The sequence below is a fragment of the Necator americanus genome, chromosome IV (assembly GCF_031761385.1).
Source record: "Necator americanus strain Aroian chromosome IV, whole genome shotgun sequence".
NCBI classification, from domain to species: domain Eukaryota; kingdom Metazoa; phylum Nematoda; class Chromadorea; order Rhabditida; family Ancylostomatidae; genus Necator; species Necator americanus.
In genome coordinates, this window is record NC_087374.1 from 30,476,733 (window position 1) to 30,498,360 (window position 21,628).

The 21,628-nt window shown below is 39.3% G+C and overlaps 2 protein-coding genes across 3 annotated transcripts in view; one reads left to right on the top strand and one right to left on the bottom strand.

Annotated features, from left to right (window-relative positions):
* Positions 1–11,840: 11,840 nt before the first annotated feature.
* On the top strand, positions 11,841–12,110 carry RB195_003256 (uncharacterized protein; the record flags this gene model as incomplete). The annotated part of the gene is made up of 1 exon (XM_064200834.1): positions 11,841–12,110. The coding sequence occupies one exon, from the start codon at positions 11,841–11,843 to the stop codon at positions 12,108–12,110; it is 270 nt and encodes an 89-aa protein (XP_064056715.1).
* Positions 12,111–12,613: 503 nt separating this feature from the next.
* The window catches only part of RB195_003257 (uncharacterized protein), a gene marked incomplete at both ends in the record, with an annotated part of 22,802 nt that continues 13,787 nt past the window's right edge, over positions 12,614–21,628 (bottom strand). The window contains 12 exons of one of the 2 annotated variants that reach the window (XM_064200835.1): positions 12,614–12,737; positions 12,856–12,920; positions 14,243–14,360; positions 14,425–14,483; positions 14,712–14,856; positions 15,277–15,341; positions 16,169–16,274; positions 16,381–16,504; positions 16,556–16,723; positions 16,789–16,983; positions 20,866–20,947; positions 21,152–21,241. In XM_064200835.1, coding sequence (XP_064056716.1) covers positions 12,614–12,737; positions 12,856–12,920; positions 14,243–14,360; positions 14,425–14,483; positions 14,712–14,856; positions 15,277–15,341; positions 16,169–16,274; positions 16,381–16,504; positions 16,556–16,723; positions 16,789–16,983; positions 20,866–20,947; positions 21,152–21,241 — 1,341 coding nt within the window. Of the gene's footprint in view, positions 12,738–12,855; positions 12,921–14,242; positions 14,361–14,424; positions 14,484–14,711; positions 14,857–15,276; positions 15,342–16,168; positions 16,275–16,380; positions 16,505–16,555; positions 16,724–16,788; positions 16,984–20,865; positions 20,948–21,151; positions 21,242–21,628 lie in introns of those variants that run through there. The other variant, XM_064200836.1, reaches the window with a different exon arrangement.

The window sequence follows — 21,628 nt, forward strand, 5'->3', positions numbered from 1 at the left end:
ATAAGATAACGACAATCATCATCCCCGTTAGTTAAGAAAGTTGGAATGTTCCGTTTTTAACGAAAATTTTCATGTACGTTATTTGAAGCTACTAAACACATCCTTATCTCATATTTCAGGTGAGGATTTCTCTTGCTTCTGATACGGCTACAAAGGAAGAGATAGAAATCTTACATATACAATTAGCTCATATAAAAATGAGTATTTGAGCGATGTAAATACAAGTATTGAATTCAAAAAGACTGACGAGATTCCCGCAATTCCCCACAATTGATCGTTTTCCAAACGAAATGCAATGAAAAACAGGAACATTGCTCAGTGCAGACAGTAATCCACTTTCCAACGTTTCCTGTCTCGCGATATCCCCGCCCAAGTAACCGGGAATTTCATTTTCCTCACTTTTGTAGTGACTGGGAATACTGCATATGTTTTTTTCTCAAATGAGCTTGATAGAAGGAGCTTCTGTATCTTCGACCTCTTGGAACTTAAAGGGAGAAAAAGAGTTCAACTCTAAGAAGATTTCTAGACTTCCTGAAGGTGAGATCTAAACAAAATCCGCTTCCGTCCTCTTACTAGAACACCACACTAAATGGCACGTCAGGCTCAAAGTTTTAGTGACAATGTGGAACGAATTGAACTGTGAAATAAAATTGTTATAACTATGACAACGCTGAAATGAAAGTAGAAGGTGCTAACAGGCCGCTGCTTGTAAGAATCTTGTCGTACAAATCGAAGGTGACGAAGGAGTCAAGCGATAGTCGTCACAACAAGTTTCCTCCAAAGTTTAAAACTGACCTACATGTAACATATTTTTGCAAAAGTACATACTTTTCGTCGAAGAAAAAAAGTTAGTAAAACCTCAAGCTGGGAACATTCTGTTGACAGAAAGCATTGTTTCGAATGGCTAGCATACACCGTAGCTTTTTTGAGAAACCTTTCAACGAAACGTGACACCTTTCGCACGAACAGCTGTTGTCGAACATTTGTGAACATCCTATAGTGGCGTTGGTGTTTATTGCGATGTCCATGATAAAACTTCAAACAGAATATTCCGAAAGTCACAGTTAAAGTCCTCTCTAGGGTACGTAGGTGGCGTTGCGAAACCTCTTGGATAAAGACTGGACAAGCAGGACCGATTTTCAGAAATTGGAAGAGTTCCGGTTTTGGGTTTGTTGAGGACCGGTTGGTTATGCATTTCACTTTAACAACTCTTGATCACGGATCGTGCCTTTCCCTGGGCGGTTAACTTCATTTCAAGAAGTCTCCACTAATTTGGGTTTTCCGGTTGGAATTATACAGAACTGCTCACATATCATTTCGGACTCAGAAAATCTACGTTTTCAAATACAGTTATGCTCTTGGCCATAGACGATTCCACGATGTCGGTTGCTAACTCATTAGTTTCTTCTCCAGGCTCCTTTGTTTTGAGCTTCTGTTCTTGTAAAAAGGAACAGTAAACGAACTGTTTTTTTAATCAAGTAAACTAAGGTGAATAATCAGAGCAGAGAGAGACGGGTTTGAGAGATGTGAGCGAGGAGGGAGAGCAGCAGTAAAAGCAACATTTTCTAAAATTGATACCACTGAAATAGTCCGACTGCCCGCAATGGCCCTGCTTGAGCCAAATGTAATCAGACATTTGAATGTATGCTCTGGGCACGCATGAGCTATTGATTGCAAAGTTAAATTGCAGAAGTTACTCAAATATTGCGAAAAGGTGCCAAAGCTCAAATTAAACAGGTCTAATACTTTGAGGGCGCGTGGAATCCTTGATAGCAACTCTCCTTTCCGTTATGCTGAATTGCCGGACATTGTCGACCTTTGGTATTCGGGACATTCTGTATCGATAGGGTTAGATTCACGCGAGATGTCAAGTCTCGCCTGATATGGAAGTGCGAGCTGTTGGTGTAGATTGGGAAGGGTTGGGCGAGCTGTGTTCCAGCCCGCCGATTAAGTCAAGTAAGCCCCCAATAACAAATATTTCGTAGAAGTCAAAAAGAAAAATTTCTCTTTTAAATAACAAAATCTTCTCGCTATGTAGGAAGACGCAACACAGAGTTGTTGAAAATGGGATGATGACTAATATTGTAATTTTTCTAAACTTCCTAGTCGTGGTTGATGCCATTGGTAACTGAACAGTTAGTATTGGTAATCGACTAAGAAATTACGAAAATAGAAACAGAATTGCATGCATAGATATAAATGTTTGCAGAAAAATCTTGTTATCATGAATGGATCACGTGAACAGCTTATCTAGACTCAAGCGCAATATATTAAAATAGACTATTACAAAAGAAAAAACACTAACGAGTTGTGTTTAAGTGCAATACATATACTACCAGCAGAAAAAGAAGATAGAAATGGAATAAATAAAGGTTGATGAATGTGTGGGTTACGAGTTAAAGGGACCAAATATTTTGCTTGTTCAATTGATTATTTGTACGTCAAAATGTCATATTGATATTCTTTTCTCATATCTCCGTATGTCATGTCCATTTTGATCAAAAATTGATTCTGTCTGGTTCCTCTTAGAAATTAACTATTAGCTTAAACGGGGAACAGTATGGGGGGTGCCGGCGAATTCTCCGCGAATTCCTACGAGAGCGGATATTAGACAAGGGATACGCTAACGTACCTCGACGAGGTCACGCTCCAGTTGTTCAAGGAGTCGCAGACAACCGTCTTAGGGGTGCGCGTAAAGAGGGTCCCGGCGGTTCGGGCATGCCCCGGTCAAGCCTCGTCAGAGGAATTAGCCATGGTGCGTATCCTAAAGAGATTCACTTTCGTTGGCGCCTAAGTAGTTGACTCTGCTTACCTACCGCTAATCATTCGCTGCATCACCGGCTAGGATATAATTCATAGTCTAATAAATTGTTTTGGAGAATCAGACACATCCACTGCAATTTTGTGATGTGAGGTGAACTTATAATCGCATCAGAAGCAAAAGAAATCCTCACGTGAAATATGAGGTAAGGGTGGCCTAATTTATACAAAAGACCTGCAGATGGACCTTCTGCATTCTTGGAACTTACAGGAAGAAAAAGAGTTCAAATTTGATAAAATTTCCTTCTTACTTACCTTCTGAAAGTAATATAAAGACAAACTGACTCCCTTTTTTTTAGAACACTATACAAAATCCCATGTACTTCTATCTGACTCCGCTATTCTTTGCATATTTCCTTGTAATTGCACAGTTCTTCGTGTCTCTATGATCAAAAGAGCATCTTAGACAGTTAGCTGCGTTTCTACGAATGACTGGAGCGTGACCTCGTCGAGGTATCTTCGCGTATCCGCCAGCATATCCAGTGAGCACGTTATGTCTCGGAGGCATTCGCGGAGAATCCGCCGGGATCCTCTTTACCGTTTCCCCCGTCTTAGATGTTCTTCTAGCAGTAGAGAAAGAAGTACAGTTATAAGGAAAAATGTAGTGAAGAATGAAGTGAGTTGTCGAAATTATTGAATAAATTAAAGAACAATGTAGTTAAAATTACATGCCATTTAGTGTGGTGTTCTAGTAAGAAAACGGGAGCGAGTCTAGATCTCACTTTCAGGAAGTCTAGAAATCTTATCAGAGTTGAACTCTTTTTCTTCCTGTGTTTTCCAAGAGATCAGAGATACAGGAGGTCCTTCTGTCCGGAAATAAATTAGGCCGGCAAAAGCTTGGAACTTACAGCATATTGATAACCCTCATTCCCGTTACTTTTGAAAGCTAGAATGTCCCGTTTTTAACGAAAATTTTCATGTACGTAGTCTGAAGCTACTAAATACATCCTTATCTCATATTTCACGTGAGGATTTCTCTTGCTTCTGGTACGGTTACAAAAGAAAAGATAGAAATATCACATATACAAATAATTAATATAAAAAATGAGTAGTTGAGCTATGTAAACATAATGACAGTAATATTAATTTTGAAAAGGTTGACTAGATTGCTGCATTTCCCCCCAATTGATCGTTTTCAAAAAGAAATGCAATGAAAAACAAGAAAACTGCTCAGTGCAGTTAGTAATTCACTTTCCAGTGTTTCCTGTTTCGAGATATCCCCGCCCAAGTAACCGGTAATTTCATTTTCCTCATTTTCGGGTGATTGGAAACACTGCGTATGTTTTTCCCCCAATGAGCTCTTCATTAATGGCTTTATGACACAGAGATAACTATCCGGGAATTTGATTCGTCAGAAGCAAAATTTCACCTTGAGGGAGTCCATAGATTCATTTTACATGAATTTAATTTATTAAAATCTGATCTATTTGAGAAAATCAGAAAATAAAAGCAGGAAATAACTCCGTAACAAGTGTAAGTGCAGTAAATTATTGCATATTAATTTTTTGAGAAGAGAGAAAGTAGAGAGAGAAACGGAAAAGTATGTACTTGCTGCTGCCGGTGCTCCATTTGGCTTAATTTGCATTCCGTTGTGTAAAAGGTCAACCTTTTTAGACGACGACATGACTACTGTCTGATGTCCCTTGTGGTTAAATAATTATGGAAAATGGTGTAGTAAAGGTATGAAGAGAAATCGGGAATAAAATTATGGTACAACGGCGGCAGATCGGCAATGAATCGCTACTTTTCCCATATACGTATGACCACATCCGTGTACGTTATGCTAATATCGCTTGAATTATCTAAACTTCTACTAATACTTCACTATCTGCTATCTTGGAAAATCATTCTTGTCGAAATATTAGAAACTCGGGATCAAATGTTTTTTCTTTCACATTCTTTCACATCTCACGTATTTTGAAAAATCTTAAAATTCTCATATTCTCATTTTAAAAAAAGATTGATTGAAAATAAGTGATAAATGATTTTTCGCTGAAAATAAATGAAAAGAGGAGAAATATCTGCTAAATCAATTATTTTCTGCATTTATGCGTCTTTTTTTCTGATTGTCAGATCAACGAACAATGCTATTCTTCTCTGAGAAACAATTTCCTAACCCTTAATTTCACGTTTACATAATTCAGGATAGAAAACAACAGAACAAGTGAAACGATGAATGGAGGACTCAATATCCAGTATAGTGAACAACTAAAATTATGCAGTTCTCGGAGACGAACGGCAACGGCTCCTTTTATTTTTGCATAAATTGAGCAAACGGCGCCCAGCTGCCTGCTTGCGTGAAGCATTTGTAGACAATAGAGGAATGTAACAGAAAAGTAGAGAAGAGAAATCTCTCCGTTAAGGAATAACGACTCACAGAGAGTTCGCATCCACTATTTGGGACGTTTGCAACTTTTTTTAGGCCAAAAGAATGTGAACGTCTTCGCATGTTGATCATCAGAGTTGAGACGAACAGCATTGAAAACGAGTTCAATTTGTCATTGGTGTCGTTTAGGCAGCGACGTGGTGGAAAATGGCAGTCAGCTGGTTGTGGTCTTAGCTTCCTTGTCGTTTTTAAAGTGACTCACACCCCTTCAGAGACATTCTCTCGACTTTTTCTAATTGTTTTGGAGGCTTATAAGCCACTTTTAGCTTATTTAATACTACTACGATACGTAGTGTACAGTTTGTACCGCGACCTACGTTGATGCACACCGATATTGTTTGGTTAAGTCATTGAAAAAAAGGAAGAAGATAAAGAAAGAGTGGACGTCGACATACATAAAATTTGGATAAGGTGTCTGGCGTTAATCAATCCGCTTGGGATGCGCCACCGCGTTCAGTTAATTTTGAAATCGTCTGAGGTTTAAGAACGTGTAATTAGTCTGTGAAGTGACTTGCGGGGGCTAGGCGATGTGTCAAGCCAGTGTTTTTATCCTCTGAGACAAGTCTGGTACCAATTTATTGGCCTCAGAGGGACGAAAGGCTCGGTTGGTAGTAGGGTGGATTCGAACCTCTCAGCTGAAAGATCGCATGGGAACAACGATCCTCTTACCGACTACGGAACACCACCGTACCAACAACATACGTAGAGATCAAAAAGAGGACTAGAACAAAATATTCGAGATGTGATCATCATTCCTGCTTCGAAAAATCCATCTTGGCAAACTAGGCATACCCTTGCAGAATTTTTTGCATCTCTTTATCGGCATTCTATCTCACCACATTGTGATCGCTCCTTCGTTTTGTGTTATCTTCGACAGAATTCAGTAGAACGACCGGTGATTCATCTTGAATTTCAAAATACTGAATCTCTATTAATCCAACAACATCATTTTAAAACTAAAATTGTTAGGAAAGGAAGTATAAATCCGTGCCTTTTTCTCGAAAGAATTTTATTTTTTTAAGGACACACGCATACTATCAACTCATCTTTTTGACGACAACTTACTTTTTTTCTGAAAGGTTTAAAACTAAGGCAGCTAAGTCCGTGACGTGAGCAAAGAGGTCCTTATTCTCTTTTTTCGCTTCTGAGCATGAGCTCATATAAAAGTTCATTGACCTTTTTAGAATTTTTAGAATAAGGGTGGCCAGAGAAGGTAAGATTAGTTGAGCATAAATGGTTATTTCAATTTCATAATTCATAAATTATTCTATAAATGGTTGATTCAAAATGCACTTCTTAAGATTTTACTTCTTACTCAGCATCTCCTAACATCGTGGATTCAGATCAACACTGAATTTATCCGGGACACAACTTTTTTCCATTTCTAGTTGCTTCGAATTGTTTCAATTGAAGTAACTAGTTTTAATTTAACGTACATACATACACCTTAAAGGTCGATACTATGTGCAGTCGGCGGAGAACATTTTTTCTTATTGTCGCGGGCCGGAAACGACAGAAGCCAGCGGTTCGGATCAAGGCATGACCTCCGAGCTAACACCACTCTTCACCAATCCTAGTGAAGCGGTGTTCCCACCTCAATCCCGTACCGCTAGCTAAGCGTTCCGCTTCGAGCGCAGCAGATTACGGGCGACTGCACCGATTTTCAGGTCGTTTTCTCCCGACTATCACATTATGACGCGACATCGGTGAAGGTGTGCAGTAAATCCTCCCTACAGTATTCAAAAAAATCCCTGAACCTTTTTCCATTCGCTTTGCATATTTTCTCACTATTTTGCTCGGATCTTTTTTTGTGGCGTTTCTTCACAGTAACGTTCCTGCTGCAATCTCCAAAGAGCAGAGCATAAATGCACTTGGAGCTTATTTAATAGCCGTTCTTAGTCGTGAACTTGCTACAGCCTTATAGTTGAATTACCTTTTAAAATGCAAGAAAAAATCGCTGTGCTGAACTTCAAAGTTTGTGGAAGTATCGGAATTCGAGCTTATTTACATTTACAGTATCGATACAATTTCACTCTTAGCGCGCAACGGAATGTTAGAGATGGGTTTTTTTAAAGCGAATTACAGGGCAAACGTTTTATCTTCATTTTATTTCATTTCATTCATTACTTCATTATTTTCACCCATTATTTTTCATTTCTTCATTTTTATTTTCATTATTTCATTTTTCATTCCATTATTCATCATTGTTTTCATTTCATCTTGTTTCATTTTTACCTTCAGTTTTATTAGGTTGAATCATAAATAACTTCCATGTTACTTTTCATACATACATTTATTGGTGATGATGATTTATTGTGATTGTGACGTATTGAGCTTCTCTGCTAACTCTCCTTTTGTTTGTATGACGTAGATTTTGTTTCAGTATGACTTCAAAATATCATTGTCGAAGTCTGAAGGGCTATATCCACCACATTGGTTCGTCTTCCAAAGTCAATTCTCCAGAACGGAATTTGACAAATCAATTTCTAACCCTCCAACGGGTTGTCATTTGTTGACCGTTCACTCTGCAATTTTTTTCTGAGCCGTGGCCGCAGCACTATTGTCGTGTACAAATTTCCAAAGTATTACCTGGCATATGTGTATTTTTTGATTTTTCACTTTTAAAGAGCACTAAAAAATTAAACGTAACGTACACAACCCTAAAGTGCTGTCTAAAGACTAGCTGATGTTCTGTATGAGTTGCGGTAACAAAAATCCTTTGTTTCACTGACCCACTGTATGCGTAAACAATAACAATAAGTACCCCTGCCCGGGAGGAATTTATTTATGACGACCCTTAATAGGAAAGCTCTTGGGAAATTTGTCACCGTCCAGTTGCCAAAACCAGTTGTTGTTTTTTTGTACCAAAGGTCAAGTGTGAATATTCTCACTTTTAAAATTAGTCGTAGTTCGGTTAAAAATTCCTTTTTTGTATTTATTCTGTCGACATGAAGGCATAAGGCAGTGAAAGATAGACGAAAATTATGGAACCAGTGGTTATCATCGATGTATACAATCCAGTTGGTGTTCAAAGAACACGAAGCGAAATTCGGATTTATTAGAAGAAAACACAACTGAATACAGACATAATGATCTTTTGGATGTATATCTTAGCATCGTTTAGGTCTAAAACAGTGAGAATCCCTTGTCGTGATTCTTCGTTCTGTCGAATCTGTCGGGATGCAGCTGCTGACTACTGACATACATCAGGTGTTGTCAGAGGCAGTCCGCCAGAGAGACAGCAGTCTCGTCTACTCGGCCACGCCATCCTGCTGGTGCGAGTCCCTCTTTCCCCCTCCCCACTTTTGATGTCTTAAGTATTTAATAATAAATATTTATAATATACGTTTGAACTCCCCGCAACACATCAAGAATAGGAGTGCACCCTATGACTTAACATGGAGGTTCCGAGTAGATTCTAGAAATTAAAATTTTTCTATATGGTAATGAATTTTCAAAAAATTACCCTATTCATTCCTTCATCTATTGCACCCCTCTGCGACACTACAACGAACGAGACGTGAGTATTTCCTTAAATCATTTTATTATTAAAACATCAGATGTAATCAAAAAAGTATATAAATGTATAGAAAAAAAAAGAAAAAAAATTACCTACGAAAAAATAAATAAAACAGTCCATGCGAACAAGTTCCTGAACCCTGCGTTTTTTTACTAGTACTTTTCATTGCTGCCGTTAACGCTAGCAACGTTAGATTGAGATGCTCCTTTTACAAAAGTTAATGCTCGGTAGTTTTGAGTAAGATTATTCGCTCCTTGCTGCGCTAAATTGCTACATAAATTGTTTATTCCTGTTCCTACATAGCTTATAAGCCTAGTGCCACAACATATAACTGATTACATGTCTTGCACTGTAATCCCAGATATATATATATATTAATATTTGCACTATAATTACACTTATGTTTCTTCAAAATTCTTAAGCCTAATGATATTTGTATATAACTGGTTATTCTTACGCCTACTAACATATATATGTAACTGCTTGCATGTCTTCAAACTGTAAGTCTAAGTTTATATGTTAGTTTAGGTCATAAATGCGCGAAAATAGATAATATAGCATTTCAATTGTTTTCAGATAGCAATTTATTAATTGTTATCTGTTTAATTTGTTCTCATAGCTTATATTCCCTCTTCTGGACTTGTTCGCAAAAGGCCGGCTAACCAAAATACGGTACCTGTAAATATCTCCGTACTCGAGCACTGCGAGAGCAATAAACAGAGATTGAAGACGCATTAGAATCGGCTAACTTTTTTTCAAAATTTATTTTCAAAAAAATTATTTTCAATTTAATTCGGAGATTTGTTTTTATTAACCGTACTATACATCGTATAAGAAGGTTCGAGTGATTCGATAGCGATGCACAAAGTATCGCAATCATAGTTATTAGATCTCCTTTTCAAAATTTCGCTATTAAAATTGAGTCAAGAAAATCAAGAAGGTAGAGGTCTGTACAAAAATATCATGTCATCACACAGCTCAGCGTTTACGCAAACTAGTTTGGAGGGAACCAACACCATCACTTTCAAGGTCACAATAAAGTATCTGCCAAAGGTAAGTCAGTCAGAAAAGTTAGAAGTCAGAAATTTTGATGTCAAAGTTCCTGCAATCGTTTTCAAAGCGGGTATTCTTCTGGTCTATTGCAAACTTTTTAGCGATTGATTTGAACGAATTTCGAAGTAACCGCTAAGTAGCTCCTTATGAGCTACACTTCTCATTTCGAAACCGGGAAGAAAATTTTGATTTCTTGTTCACCTCCAGATCTTGAGTGAGCAGCTTACAGTTGGCAGTGCGAAAACAAAGGCGATTTAAGGAAAATCCGACTCACTCAATAGGACTCCATAATGTTTGCTGGTCGTCATTGGAAGCACAATTGGACATTGAAAACATCTTGATTGGAAGTGAACATAACTCCTAAAATAGGAAAAAATGGGATATAGCGAAACTTGCTGACCTGTCTCAAACTGCTCTAACTGACTGATGACGAAATGATCTCGATGATTCTCACAGCTCTTGATACCGTAATTGATCAGAGAACTCATTTTAATCCCTTGACGACGGTGAGCCGTCCCTTTTTGGTCAATGCGGCTTTAGCTGCACGCGTTCCAACGGTAATTTTTTCATTCATTTCCCAATTTTTTCTTTTTTTTCATACTTAATTATCTTTGATCAATGTCACACACAATATGACATATAGGCACACATATGGGCCTGGAAAAACGTTTATATATTTTAAAAACAAGTGACAAATTCAAACTTTACCTTGCAAATCACACTTTTCGTCCATTCTATAGAAACATTTACTACAAATAGTCCGATAAAACTACTGAACATACTAGGTGTCATTAAATTTGGCCTTCTGCTTAGGTTTGCTTACCCGTGTCTTCGAGAATTAGTGAGAACATTTTCCTTGCTCAAATATATCAAATATAGCCCGTAAAAGTCGATTGGTTTGTGACAGCTACGTGATATTTGGATTGTTGAAAAATTTTTAAAATTGTTGAAAAAAACTTGCAGTCATCATGGGTCTGTGTGTCGCTTGACCATTCGTTTTCAATATCTGACACCAACAATGTCTCATTACTTCTCGAGTCAGACTCCTTATCCCCAGACAGCACGAACGTATCATTGAAGATAGAATCATTTTGTATAGATCCCATTATATCTTCTTCATCAGCTTCAATGAGAAGTCTTTTAAAACTACTCTCCAAACTCTCCGACTCAGATTCCTCCATCTTTTGCTCCTAAAATTCAACTGTATGTAAGCAGAATGAGTGAGAGTAAAAATAGTCCTATAACAACGCGATTAGACAAATAAAAGTCAAATCATGCAAAAAATGCAAAAATTTGCACACAGAAAGTGGTAAGCATAGAACAACGCGGCTAAACGTTGAGCCGCGGTCGTACGGTGTTCTTGAACGCGCCTGTCCCACGTGTCAGATGCACGAAAAGTGCACTGTCGTCAGTTGGTTAAAGGCATCACCCCACGAATGTGACGTGAATGCATTTCCGATGGTCAAAGACTAAACAGGATCGTAGATTGCAGAAACGGGTGGGATCTCGCTCATTTCTTCCTAATCGCCGTAAATAACGGCTCGAAAGATGTGGCTTCAAGCGTTCCGGAGCGCTATTTTCTACAGTTCTATTTGAGCGCGCCAACCTTGTGCACGTGCCGCATTTTCCGGGCTGTCTTCGCGGCAATTAGGAAGAAATGGACGGGATCACCCTCTTCCCCACAATCTACGTCCCCGTATAGACATAACCCACCCGAAACCCGCACCATCCCAGATTCGTGGGGTGATGCCTTTGAGGACGGTATCTTACCCAGAATGAATTTAGCATCCGTTAGTTGCGGATACGGTGGTCGTTTTGTGGGAATATCTAGTCTATGAGAAATACAGGTAATAGTATAAATAAACAATGTAATAATACAGAAAGAACCCTGTTAGCTCTGCTAACCTTCTTCAAAATTTTTTTCTGAAAACTGAGAAAGAGCGAAGAATGACGGCTTGTAATGGAATACTAGTACGTCAGAGCTGACAAAATTCCACTGAGACTAAGAAAGTCCGAAAAAACTGAGTAATCGATATTTTCTATTTTCAGGATGATTTTTAGATGATTGTCATCTTAATAATGACAGAAACAACCCTGAAGAATTTCATGGAGTCAATCAATCAAATACCCGAAATGCGTGAATGCACAATAGTCAATAAATCGATATTTCTAACTAGCGTTATTACCATATCCATTGCCAATGGACGCCGAAACTCCAGCCACGAAGATGTGGAAAGAAATGGGTACAAACGTGCTGGTAGCGCTACTTTTAGCATGGAAATCAATGCGAGGAATCAACGAGTTAAAGACATCGAACTGGCGAGTCGCTGAAAAAAAAGTCCACGAATTGTCTTGTTAAGTTCGGAATTTTGAAAGCATACGTAAAATTGTGATCTGGATATGTGTAACACGTACTTATTTCACAAAGTTTCTGAAACTTGCTGTCACTGCCAACCTCTCAGGTATTAGGTCGTCTTTTGCTTAATGGCGCTAACGATACGCTTATAAAGGTAAGGGTGCAGGTTTCCCTCCTTTGTCAAGTTGTCTGAGAACACGACATAGGGGAAATTTGTGGTTTAAAGTCTGCAGTAACATTTTTGCATCTGTGAAAATACAAATTTTGAATAATTCACTACAGCAAATACACAAAAAAAAAAACACGTGAGAGAAATTCAACGACAATAGCAGAAGAGAAATGAACAGCGGGTGGTGGTCTAACAATGTCCTACATACGTTGCAGTTCTTGGCACACCACAATTTCACAGTACATTTGTTTTGGTTTGATTTTAGTAAGGCTTCGTCCTGTCTGGAAACATCGTTTCGGCCGGAATCCATTAATATTCTTCCTCGGCTGGATCGAATGAATCAACACCGACTTCTTCGTAGTCTTTTTCAAGGGCAGCCATATCTTCACGTGCTTCAGAGAATTCGCCTTCCTCCATGCCTTCCCCGACATACCTTAAAATCGTGCACTTTTGAATTACTACCGAAAAGAGCACCGATCACAAAAAATTCATATTTTAAAACCGAAGCGCTATTGTAATAACGAATGGATGTCTGTCCATTTAGGTCTCACCAGTGAACAAATGCTCGTTTTGCATACATCAGGTCAAATTTGTGATCGAGTCTCGCCCATGCTTCCTAAAACAATTCGGAAAAATGTAGGAACAAGAGAAAATTGATCAAGGCAATGAAGACACAAATACTACTCAAGGATTATTCCAAGTTGAATAACGTCATATATATTGAGATGGAATTGACAAAAACTAACCGTTCGTAAGTTCAACAGCCCTGCTGATTATCTGTTATGGAATAATTTGTCAATTTTCAGAAGTATTGGTTTTATTTTGATTTTTTAATTAGTTTTTGAGTTCTTGATGATATCCTTTGGAGCTCCTTTTATACAGCCCAAGTGCATGAATATATGTATATTGCACCCGGTTTTAGTTCCTGCTATAGAGATCTTGTTCCTTCTAGTCATCCTTTAATAGCTGCGGAAAGTGGTATGATAAGTCGCAAGCGCATGATAATTTCCTACAACCTACATAGTCCTCGAAAGATGTCTGCTTGAAGTGAAACTTGAAAAAAAACTTAGCCGGTCTTCGCAGCTCCGAATTACGAGCTGCCGTCTTCGCGAGCCGCAGGCAGAATATGCATAGGAAGCAAAGTATACATGGGACGGTCACAATGTGAGAGGAACCGACGATAGATGAAATAAAAGAACGCTAATAAAAAATAATAGAATGAATCTCAAGAGATTCTAAATGCTCTCGAGGGGGACCGCCAACGAGATTCGAAGATATGTTAGCTGAGCGGATGGACCAGCTGAGAGCTCAGCTGGATACGGCTGAAAGACTTCATCAACGTCGCTCACGAAACTTGAAAACACCTTGGATGACAATGACGATGGGAAAAAACGAGCTAAAAGGTGCTGGGGCACGGACGTTTAGTGGAAACGGGCCACCTTAGTGTCTAAGTTTAGTCGGGTCAAAATGACATGAAGCACGGTGCAGTTGCATAAGCGGTTGCTGTCGAAGCAGCGCGGTGGAGACATCAGTTGGAGTCAGGGTGAGACCATCGCGAACTGCAGCCATGAACGGTGCTATCAAGTGTCTTCACTCGACCTCACTCCTCAACTTGTTGCACCGCAACGCTTCTAGCGCAACCGCTTACGCAACTGCATTGTGCTTCATGTCGTTTTGACTCTACTACAAATTACAACAGGTAGCGTTTTAGATCAAAACTTAAAGGAACCAAAAGTTAAGCTTCATAAGTACATCATTCTTCTTATCAAAGAAGAATTAGTATCTTAGAAAAACATAGGGCTGCAACTACGCTTTTCAGACGCTGATCGAGGTCGGAGAAGCGTTCTTTCATTCAAAATTGTCGATTACACCTGAGGACCAGTTCTCGCAAATGCCAAGCTCAACTCATTTCCATAACGGTGTTTTTAACGATATCACCTGAATAGCAGTGGTATTAGAAAGCATACAGACTGCTCGCTGAAGTTTCGCCAAATCACCGTTCGGAACGACGGTAGGTGGTTGGTAGTTGATGCCGACCTTGAAGCCTGTTGGACACCTTAATCAGAGATATGTAGGTTTTTACTTCTTAAAATATGACATGTTTGAAAGCAAATACGGACCAGTCCACAAACTGTATGTTTCTTTTTGTTTTGATAACCGATATGGCTGAGTTGATGTCCTGAAAGATAAAGTCTTCCGCATGCAGAACTACTAAATTTATTTTAAATCAGTGTGATCTACAATGTATCGACAATGGTTACTTAGTTTACTGCTGATTCAATGCCCACAAAATTATCTACAAAAATATGCGCAAGATTTTGTGAAATTATAATCTTGTGATTATATAGATGGTGTAAGGAAGTTAGGCTCCGGTTCACTTTTTCCGATTCAACGACCAAATACTCACTTTAGGAACGACATCCCCTCTGAACAATAAGCAACATGCCATGTATTTTCCATTTCGTGGATCACATTTCACCATTTGGCTTCCCGATTCAAAACATGCATTGGTGATCTCAGAGACGGTCAGCTGTTCATGATAGGCTTTTTCTCTGAAAGATAAATTTCCTATTCCATATCCCTATTCATATACATATATTTATATTATTTATTTTTATATATTTATATTCTTATTCTCCTATTTCCATTTTCTTGAGGAAACTTGTTGATTGACCTAAAAACAAAATATAGAGGGCGTTATTTGAACTCTTTAAACAATTGCATATTTTCCTCGGGGATCCCCAAAACAAGTGAAATGTTTGGATCATAAAAACCGTTTATAGACTTTGCGGGTGCAGATTCCATACATTTCTATAGGTTAATGCTTTGTGATAAAGACAAAAAGTACTGTTTTCATCATATTCTCAGTGAAGGGAATGGGAGAAGAGAAAAAAGAACTCATGTTTCGCTTGCATACAAAAATACGGTTAAAAAAAACTTGCTCATTCCATACTTCAGCTCTTGAAACTCACGCGGATATGATTGGTGCATAGGTGACCAGAGGAAAGTGAATCCTTGGATACGGGACGAGATTAGTCTGGAACTATCGATGATGAATACTCAACCACATATACACTCCACCACCGTACACTACAGAATGAAAAATAAAGGAAAATTAAAGTGCTTGGCGTTAATCAAACCGCTTGTAAATTCAACTTCAATAGAGGATTTTTCTCCACAATTGGTGCAGAGTTGTAGGTAGTTTTTTGCGTCACACGTTTGTGGTTTTTATGACGATTTGCAAGCACCAACGATGTATCTAGCCTTTTACTAATTTATTGGAGAAGTGGAAATATGGATCGTGAGGACGCTGCGGGAAATTTTCACCACTGCGCTACACTTGCCATATTCAATATGTTAGGTGGTCCACTTGGAGTGTGACGAGCCATGGAAGATCCAAAGATGCGGTGATATCTTGAGCCAAAGAAACCGGTAAGGACATTGACTGGACCTTCCTGCAATTGAAGGCCATCCCAAAAGCAAAAAACCTGCAATTTTAAGCACAAGTCACTGGATTCGCTGAAAGGAGCCCTGGATGAGGCATGGAGCATGGGGCATGGGAGCTGATCGCGCGCATTCTCAGAAATTTTCGAAAGAAATTGGATGCTTGTATCGAGGCTGAAGGCGGTCATTCTGTAAGTGATGTGTAAGAATTTACGTATACTTTTCTGACCATTAAATTTTGAAAAAATCATATTTGGATTAATTAGTGCAGAGTTGTAGGTAGTTTTTTGCGTCACACGTCATGCGGACCACCGTGGACATAGTAGAAGTGATTCTTTTTTTAATGCCTAAATTTCTGTTTGTATGAATGTTATTGCTTTGTTTCTTTTATATTTTTTTCTTATTATTTTGGAAAATCACCTGGAATTCTGTAAGATCCACATTTAGAGCACCGTCAAAACGTAGCGATGCGGTGATTGAAGAGACCACTTGCGCGATCAGTCGATTCAGATTTGTGTAGGTTGGGCTATAAGGAGAGAAGCACTGTGAAAATTCATAAAGTTACTTGCTCCAGTGTCGTTCTGTTGCTACAATCACTAGAGGTAGGATTTTTTGAGTTTCAGCACTCTTACCTTCTTATGTTCAAGTTGCTCTTAGCGATGTCGTAGATTGCTTCGTTGTCCAACATGAATGAACAGTCAGAATGTTCCAAGGTAGTGTGTGTGGTGAGTAAAGAGTTGTACGGTTCAACCATGGCTAAAGATGACTGCATTTCAATTCGCCGGCGTGTCTCGAGGAAAAGGATACCTGTACTAATCTGCGGGGCCGGATAGATACTAAATTCCAATTTCGCTTTCTTTCCAAAGTCAACAGATAAACGCTCCATCATCAACGAGGCGAATCCACTGCCTGTGCCACCACCAAAAGAGTGAAAAATCAGAAAACCTTGAAGTGCAGAGCAGCGTTCGGTAAGACCTTGAATTGAACCATAAAATGATGATTTTCATTTTTACCGGAATAGAATTCTTAAAATTGCTCACGTCGAATTCGATCCATGCACACATCGATCAGTTCTTTGCCTATTGTATAGTGTCCACGAGCATAATTGTTAGCTGCATCTTCTTTGCCTGTGATTAACTGTTCAGGATGAAAAAGTTTCGCATAGGTTCCGGTGCGAACCTCATCGACTACCGTCGGTTCCAAGTCCACGAACACAGCACGAGGGACGTGCTTACCTGGAAATGTGTGCATTTTGTTGCGCCAATGAAGTGCTCACAGAAAGGAGGCAGTCTTGAAGGTTTCTACATAGTTTTTTTCGCACGATACCATGCTGAATCGTAGGGGAATGTAGCCAGGAGCTTGCGTCGTTCTGCGTGTTCCTGCCATAATTAAAATGGGTCATGTTTGCTCCTCGCACATTGCTTGGAGAAAAAATAAACAGTAAAAGCCTTCGGCGAGATTTCATAGTTCTCCTGGGTGCAAGTTCACAGCGCCAACAGGCAATCGGCAAATTAATGGTTTTCGCTATCGTTATCGCCAAGGCTAATCATCCCGTCACATTGGCGTTAGAGCTAGCTCCGGATCATGAATGATGCGGTCTCATGCGTTTTTCTTTGATGATTCTTGTTCACAACATTTGGTACTCTGCACATTTGGGAATGTTAGGATGTTTTCATTGTTTTTCTATAAACGCAACGACGCGCAATAGGTGACACGCACCGAAAAAACGTTGTACGTTTTCTCCGCTGCACAACAACGATGGATCATAAAGCATCCGATGCGTCGCCAACTTGCAAGCCAAAGCGGTTAGATCTAGCGGCACCGAAGCACCGTTCTCTGCGTCGCCTGGTGCAGAGAACTTGCGCTTACCGCTCTCTTATTGTCCATCAAACAACGTGGCAGAACTACAAAAACGGTTTAGCTTCACATTTCCCTTCTGCGATACAGTAAAGGGTAAATGATAAAGGATAAAGTGTCTGGCGTTAGTCAATCCGCATGGGATGCGTCATCACGTTCACTTCAATTCAGAATCGTTTGGGGTTTATGAGAGTGTAGCGAGCCTACACAGTGATTTGCGGGGGCTAGCCAATATATGGAGTCAGGGTTTTTATTCTCCCAGACAATTCTGGTACCAATTTATCGACCTCAAAAGGATGAATGGTTTGGTTGGCACCAAGGTGGATTCGAACTTTTGATCAATCGCGCAGATACAACGGAACCTCTTACTTACTGGACTGCGCTACATCCGCTGCTGTGTTACAGTAGATTTTTGCGGATGTATATGTAGTTGGCGCCAGACAGGTTCAAGCTCCACAGCTTCATGCATCTTTGATTGGTGTAAGTTAGAGAGAATACGAAGAATTTATGTCAAGCATGCACACAGAGTGTACGTCAATGCACGCGTGAGTAGGTTTTGTTTATCAAATACGTCAGATTATCAACTTAATGGTTGCCAATTAACATTTTCAACTCATTTTCAATTAAGGAATTTCTTTATCAATAACTTTACCCATTTTTCTTTTTCTTCACTTTTTCTCGCTTTCCAGCCTCTACTTGAATTTGTATAAATCTCCAGATTATCCTACACTACTAAAACTACGAATAACAACATGTTTTTCAAAAGTTAACTGTTGTACAACAAAAGAATTGTATTACTGTACAGTTGTTCTTCAAGCTATATGATTAGAATGCCTTGCAAGTTACTTAGAATATCAATGTTTTCCTATCATTATCTACTATATAATAACGGGCTTATTCTGTCACGTGTGTGTGTGTGTGTGTGTGTGTGTGTGTGTGTGTGTGTGTGTGTGTGTCACGAAATTCGAAAAATGGAGTGCGACGGGTCCACCGGCGTCGGATTGGTGCGCCAGCGTCAGAGAGCTATAGAATGGGGTGCGACGGGTCCCACGGCGTAGGGTTGGTACGCCGGCGCCAGATAGCTATAGAAAGGGATGCGACGGGTCCACCGGCGTCGGATTGGTGCGCAGTAACTTCGAGTGCACAACACAAAAGGTAAATGGTTGCAGCCGTTTCATAGCCGTAACCACTTGGCGCTCTGCTCTTCACCTTTATGACTCCTCCGCGTGTCTATTTCCTTCTTCGTTTGCCTCAAGTTTGGTAGCATGAAGTTTTCAGAAAGTGGAAACCCGCATGCAAACGGCTGCTTAAATAGTAGCAAGATGTTTATGTGATCTGACGTGGATCGTTATCATTATCAGTAGAATGATGTCTTCCACGTCATTTTATGTTAAAACATCATTCTGTGATAACTACTGGGGGAAATCAAGAGGAATACATATACTTCGAGTAATGCTTTCAAATTGTATCTATATTATTCTGGCATCGAAGGAGTGTTCAAAACATCACTCTTCGATAACTGTTTGTTTGGGAAAAACAGGAGGAAAACCCACATTTCGAGTGATACTTTTAAACTTTGACTATAATATATTGGTAAGGAGTGTTTGAAGCTAAAGTTCGAATGTTCTCAGATGTAGAACTAAAACGTTTAGAAAGAAGACTATGAAATCTTTCGCTTTTATATAGTATAGTTATAATATAAAAAAGGAAGAAAGATTGTTGGAGGAACAGAAGTCCAATTTCATAGAACTAATAACATTAATATTAATTTTCGTTGATCAGTAAAGGCGAGCGAAGCAAACACCACAGAAAGTCTGATGTCCGGCTTTAGCCGGACGCTCAGACTGGTCTAATAATAACTTTAATTTGTAGCCTGGTTTCCGTAGGTCTTCTCGCTGCATTATGCCCGGGAGATGTTGAAAAATTCAATGTCGTCAATGTCTAGTCTGAGCAAGGTGCTGGGACCTCCTTCACTTCATTTCACGGTTGGCGAAAGGAACCTCTCCATTTTTGGATTTTTGGCGAAAGAATCCCTACCATTTGAGCTGCCCGCCCCCCCCCCCCCCACCCCCTCCGTGTGCTAGACCTCCTTCACCTGAGGAAGGACCGCCTCCTCTCAGTCGCAGGTATGGGGAGGTAGTGTGTTTCTGCAGCGAGTGCAAGAAATACCGTATACTACAATAAATATTCTGTGGAGCAGTCAAAACGACTTGATCAATCGCAAGCTGTTGCGTTTGGACCGCAAAGTGGTTTTCCAACCGAAATGAAATCAAATGTGGCGCAGAACGTATCGTTCTTTTTAATGAAATTAGTGTTTGGTTCGCATTTCGAAAGCGGAGTTTAGTAAACTCCGCTCCAGGGCGAAGGTCTACTGTAGGTCCGTTTGAATCACAAACCGTAGTATTACAAACGAGCACAGCTTGGATGACGCAAATCTTTAGTGGAACTGTAGTCAAAGGAATTCGTACAAGGTCAGGATTAGGTTCGAAACTGTAGCTGCAAAGATTTCTCTGCAAAGTTCGTGACAGTGGCAACGGCTCGATTCCAGAAATCGTATACTAGATAACTCGAGGTTAAGAGAAATCTGTGCAACACAAACAATATGTGTTTATTATCGAAAAATTTCAAAATGGGAAACTGTACTGTTTTTTTCAAACATTTATTTAGATTTATTTGTAATTATAGAGACAAGTTTTTAATCTTTCATCAATTCCAAATTTTTAATTCCCGTAATGTTCTCCTCAATAGTACTTCAGTAGAAAAAGATACTATTTCTTCCTTTTTTCGTTGGAAGAATCGGATATTTCTGTTTTCCCGTCGTTAGTCCGTTCTCGTATCATGGCAACCGCTCTAATAAAAAGCAGGTGATTAGGCGCAGCAGGTGGAGATGTGATTGTGTTAACGCACCATTCGTAAGTGCACCCACCAAATAAAGCGTTTGCAACGCAAGTGCAAGCGATGGATCAGGAAAAATTACTAAAAAAAATACCCTTTACGACCCTCTAAGTGGTGGGTTTGACGTTTCAACGAAAAGCGCACGGTTAGAAGATAGTCTTTTATATTCATCTTCATTTTGTTCACATTTTAACAGTGACAGCAAATTTTAGCCGTTGTAAGCGAGTTCCATATAAAAATTAGTCCTGATTAGAAAATTCAAACCTTACTACATTAGTAATGTTTTCCTACAATAAAATTAGTGTTCTAGCTAGAAGAACAATTAACAAGTGTATTTCCGTACGAAAATGTTTTCACAAACCCACCACTTTGTGTCTCGGAGAAGAATGTGTTGTAGGATGAATCCTCGACACCCACTGTTTGATCGGTCGGCATGATACCATCAGGCTGAAATAAACAAAAAAAACACTATATGCTACGTCGATTCGTCATCTACGCCCACCGACTGTGATCCATCTTCAAACCATTAGGCTGAAAACAAAAAAAGTATGCTGAGAGCTGAGATCAGTTCACTTTTAATGTTGTACCCCGTAGTGAACTGCTCAGTTCTGGAATCATACAACTGGAAGAAAAAAAAAGCATGGGACTTACTTGAATACCGTGCTCTAAACAGTATAACTCCCAACAAGCGTTTCCGATTTGCACACCGGCTTGTCCCACATGTAGTGAGACAATCTCACGCTGCAAAAAAAGAGAATAAAATCCTTAAGGAGAAGTTTCGGATATGTGCAATACTGCGCATTTTTGGAAAGAAGCTTGTTTGATTTCTTTTCTTTTGTTTCCAAATGTCATACTTTGTTCTTGGCCTTTTTGAGTTTCCACTAAACGTTAATTATTTGTAGCTGAAAATTGAGCCCTCCAATTTAGGCCCATTCCTTGAAAACTGTCAAAATTAGAGTTCTCAGGAACTATGAGCTCTCTTTTGTCTACATTTACGAGCATGTCATCGTATCCTAGGAAACAGTAATTTCCAAGAAAAAAGAACAGGCTTTCAAGTCCCCATACTACAGTCTAACAATGCAGGAGAACGTATGAAAGTAATGTTCCTACGTTTTGAAGTAAAACTTT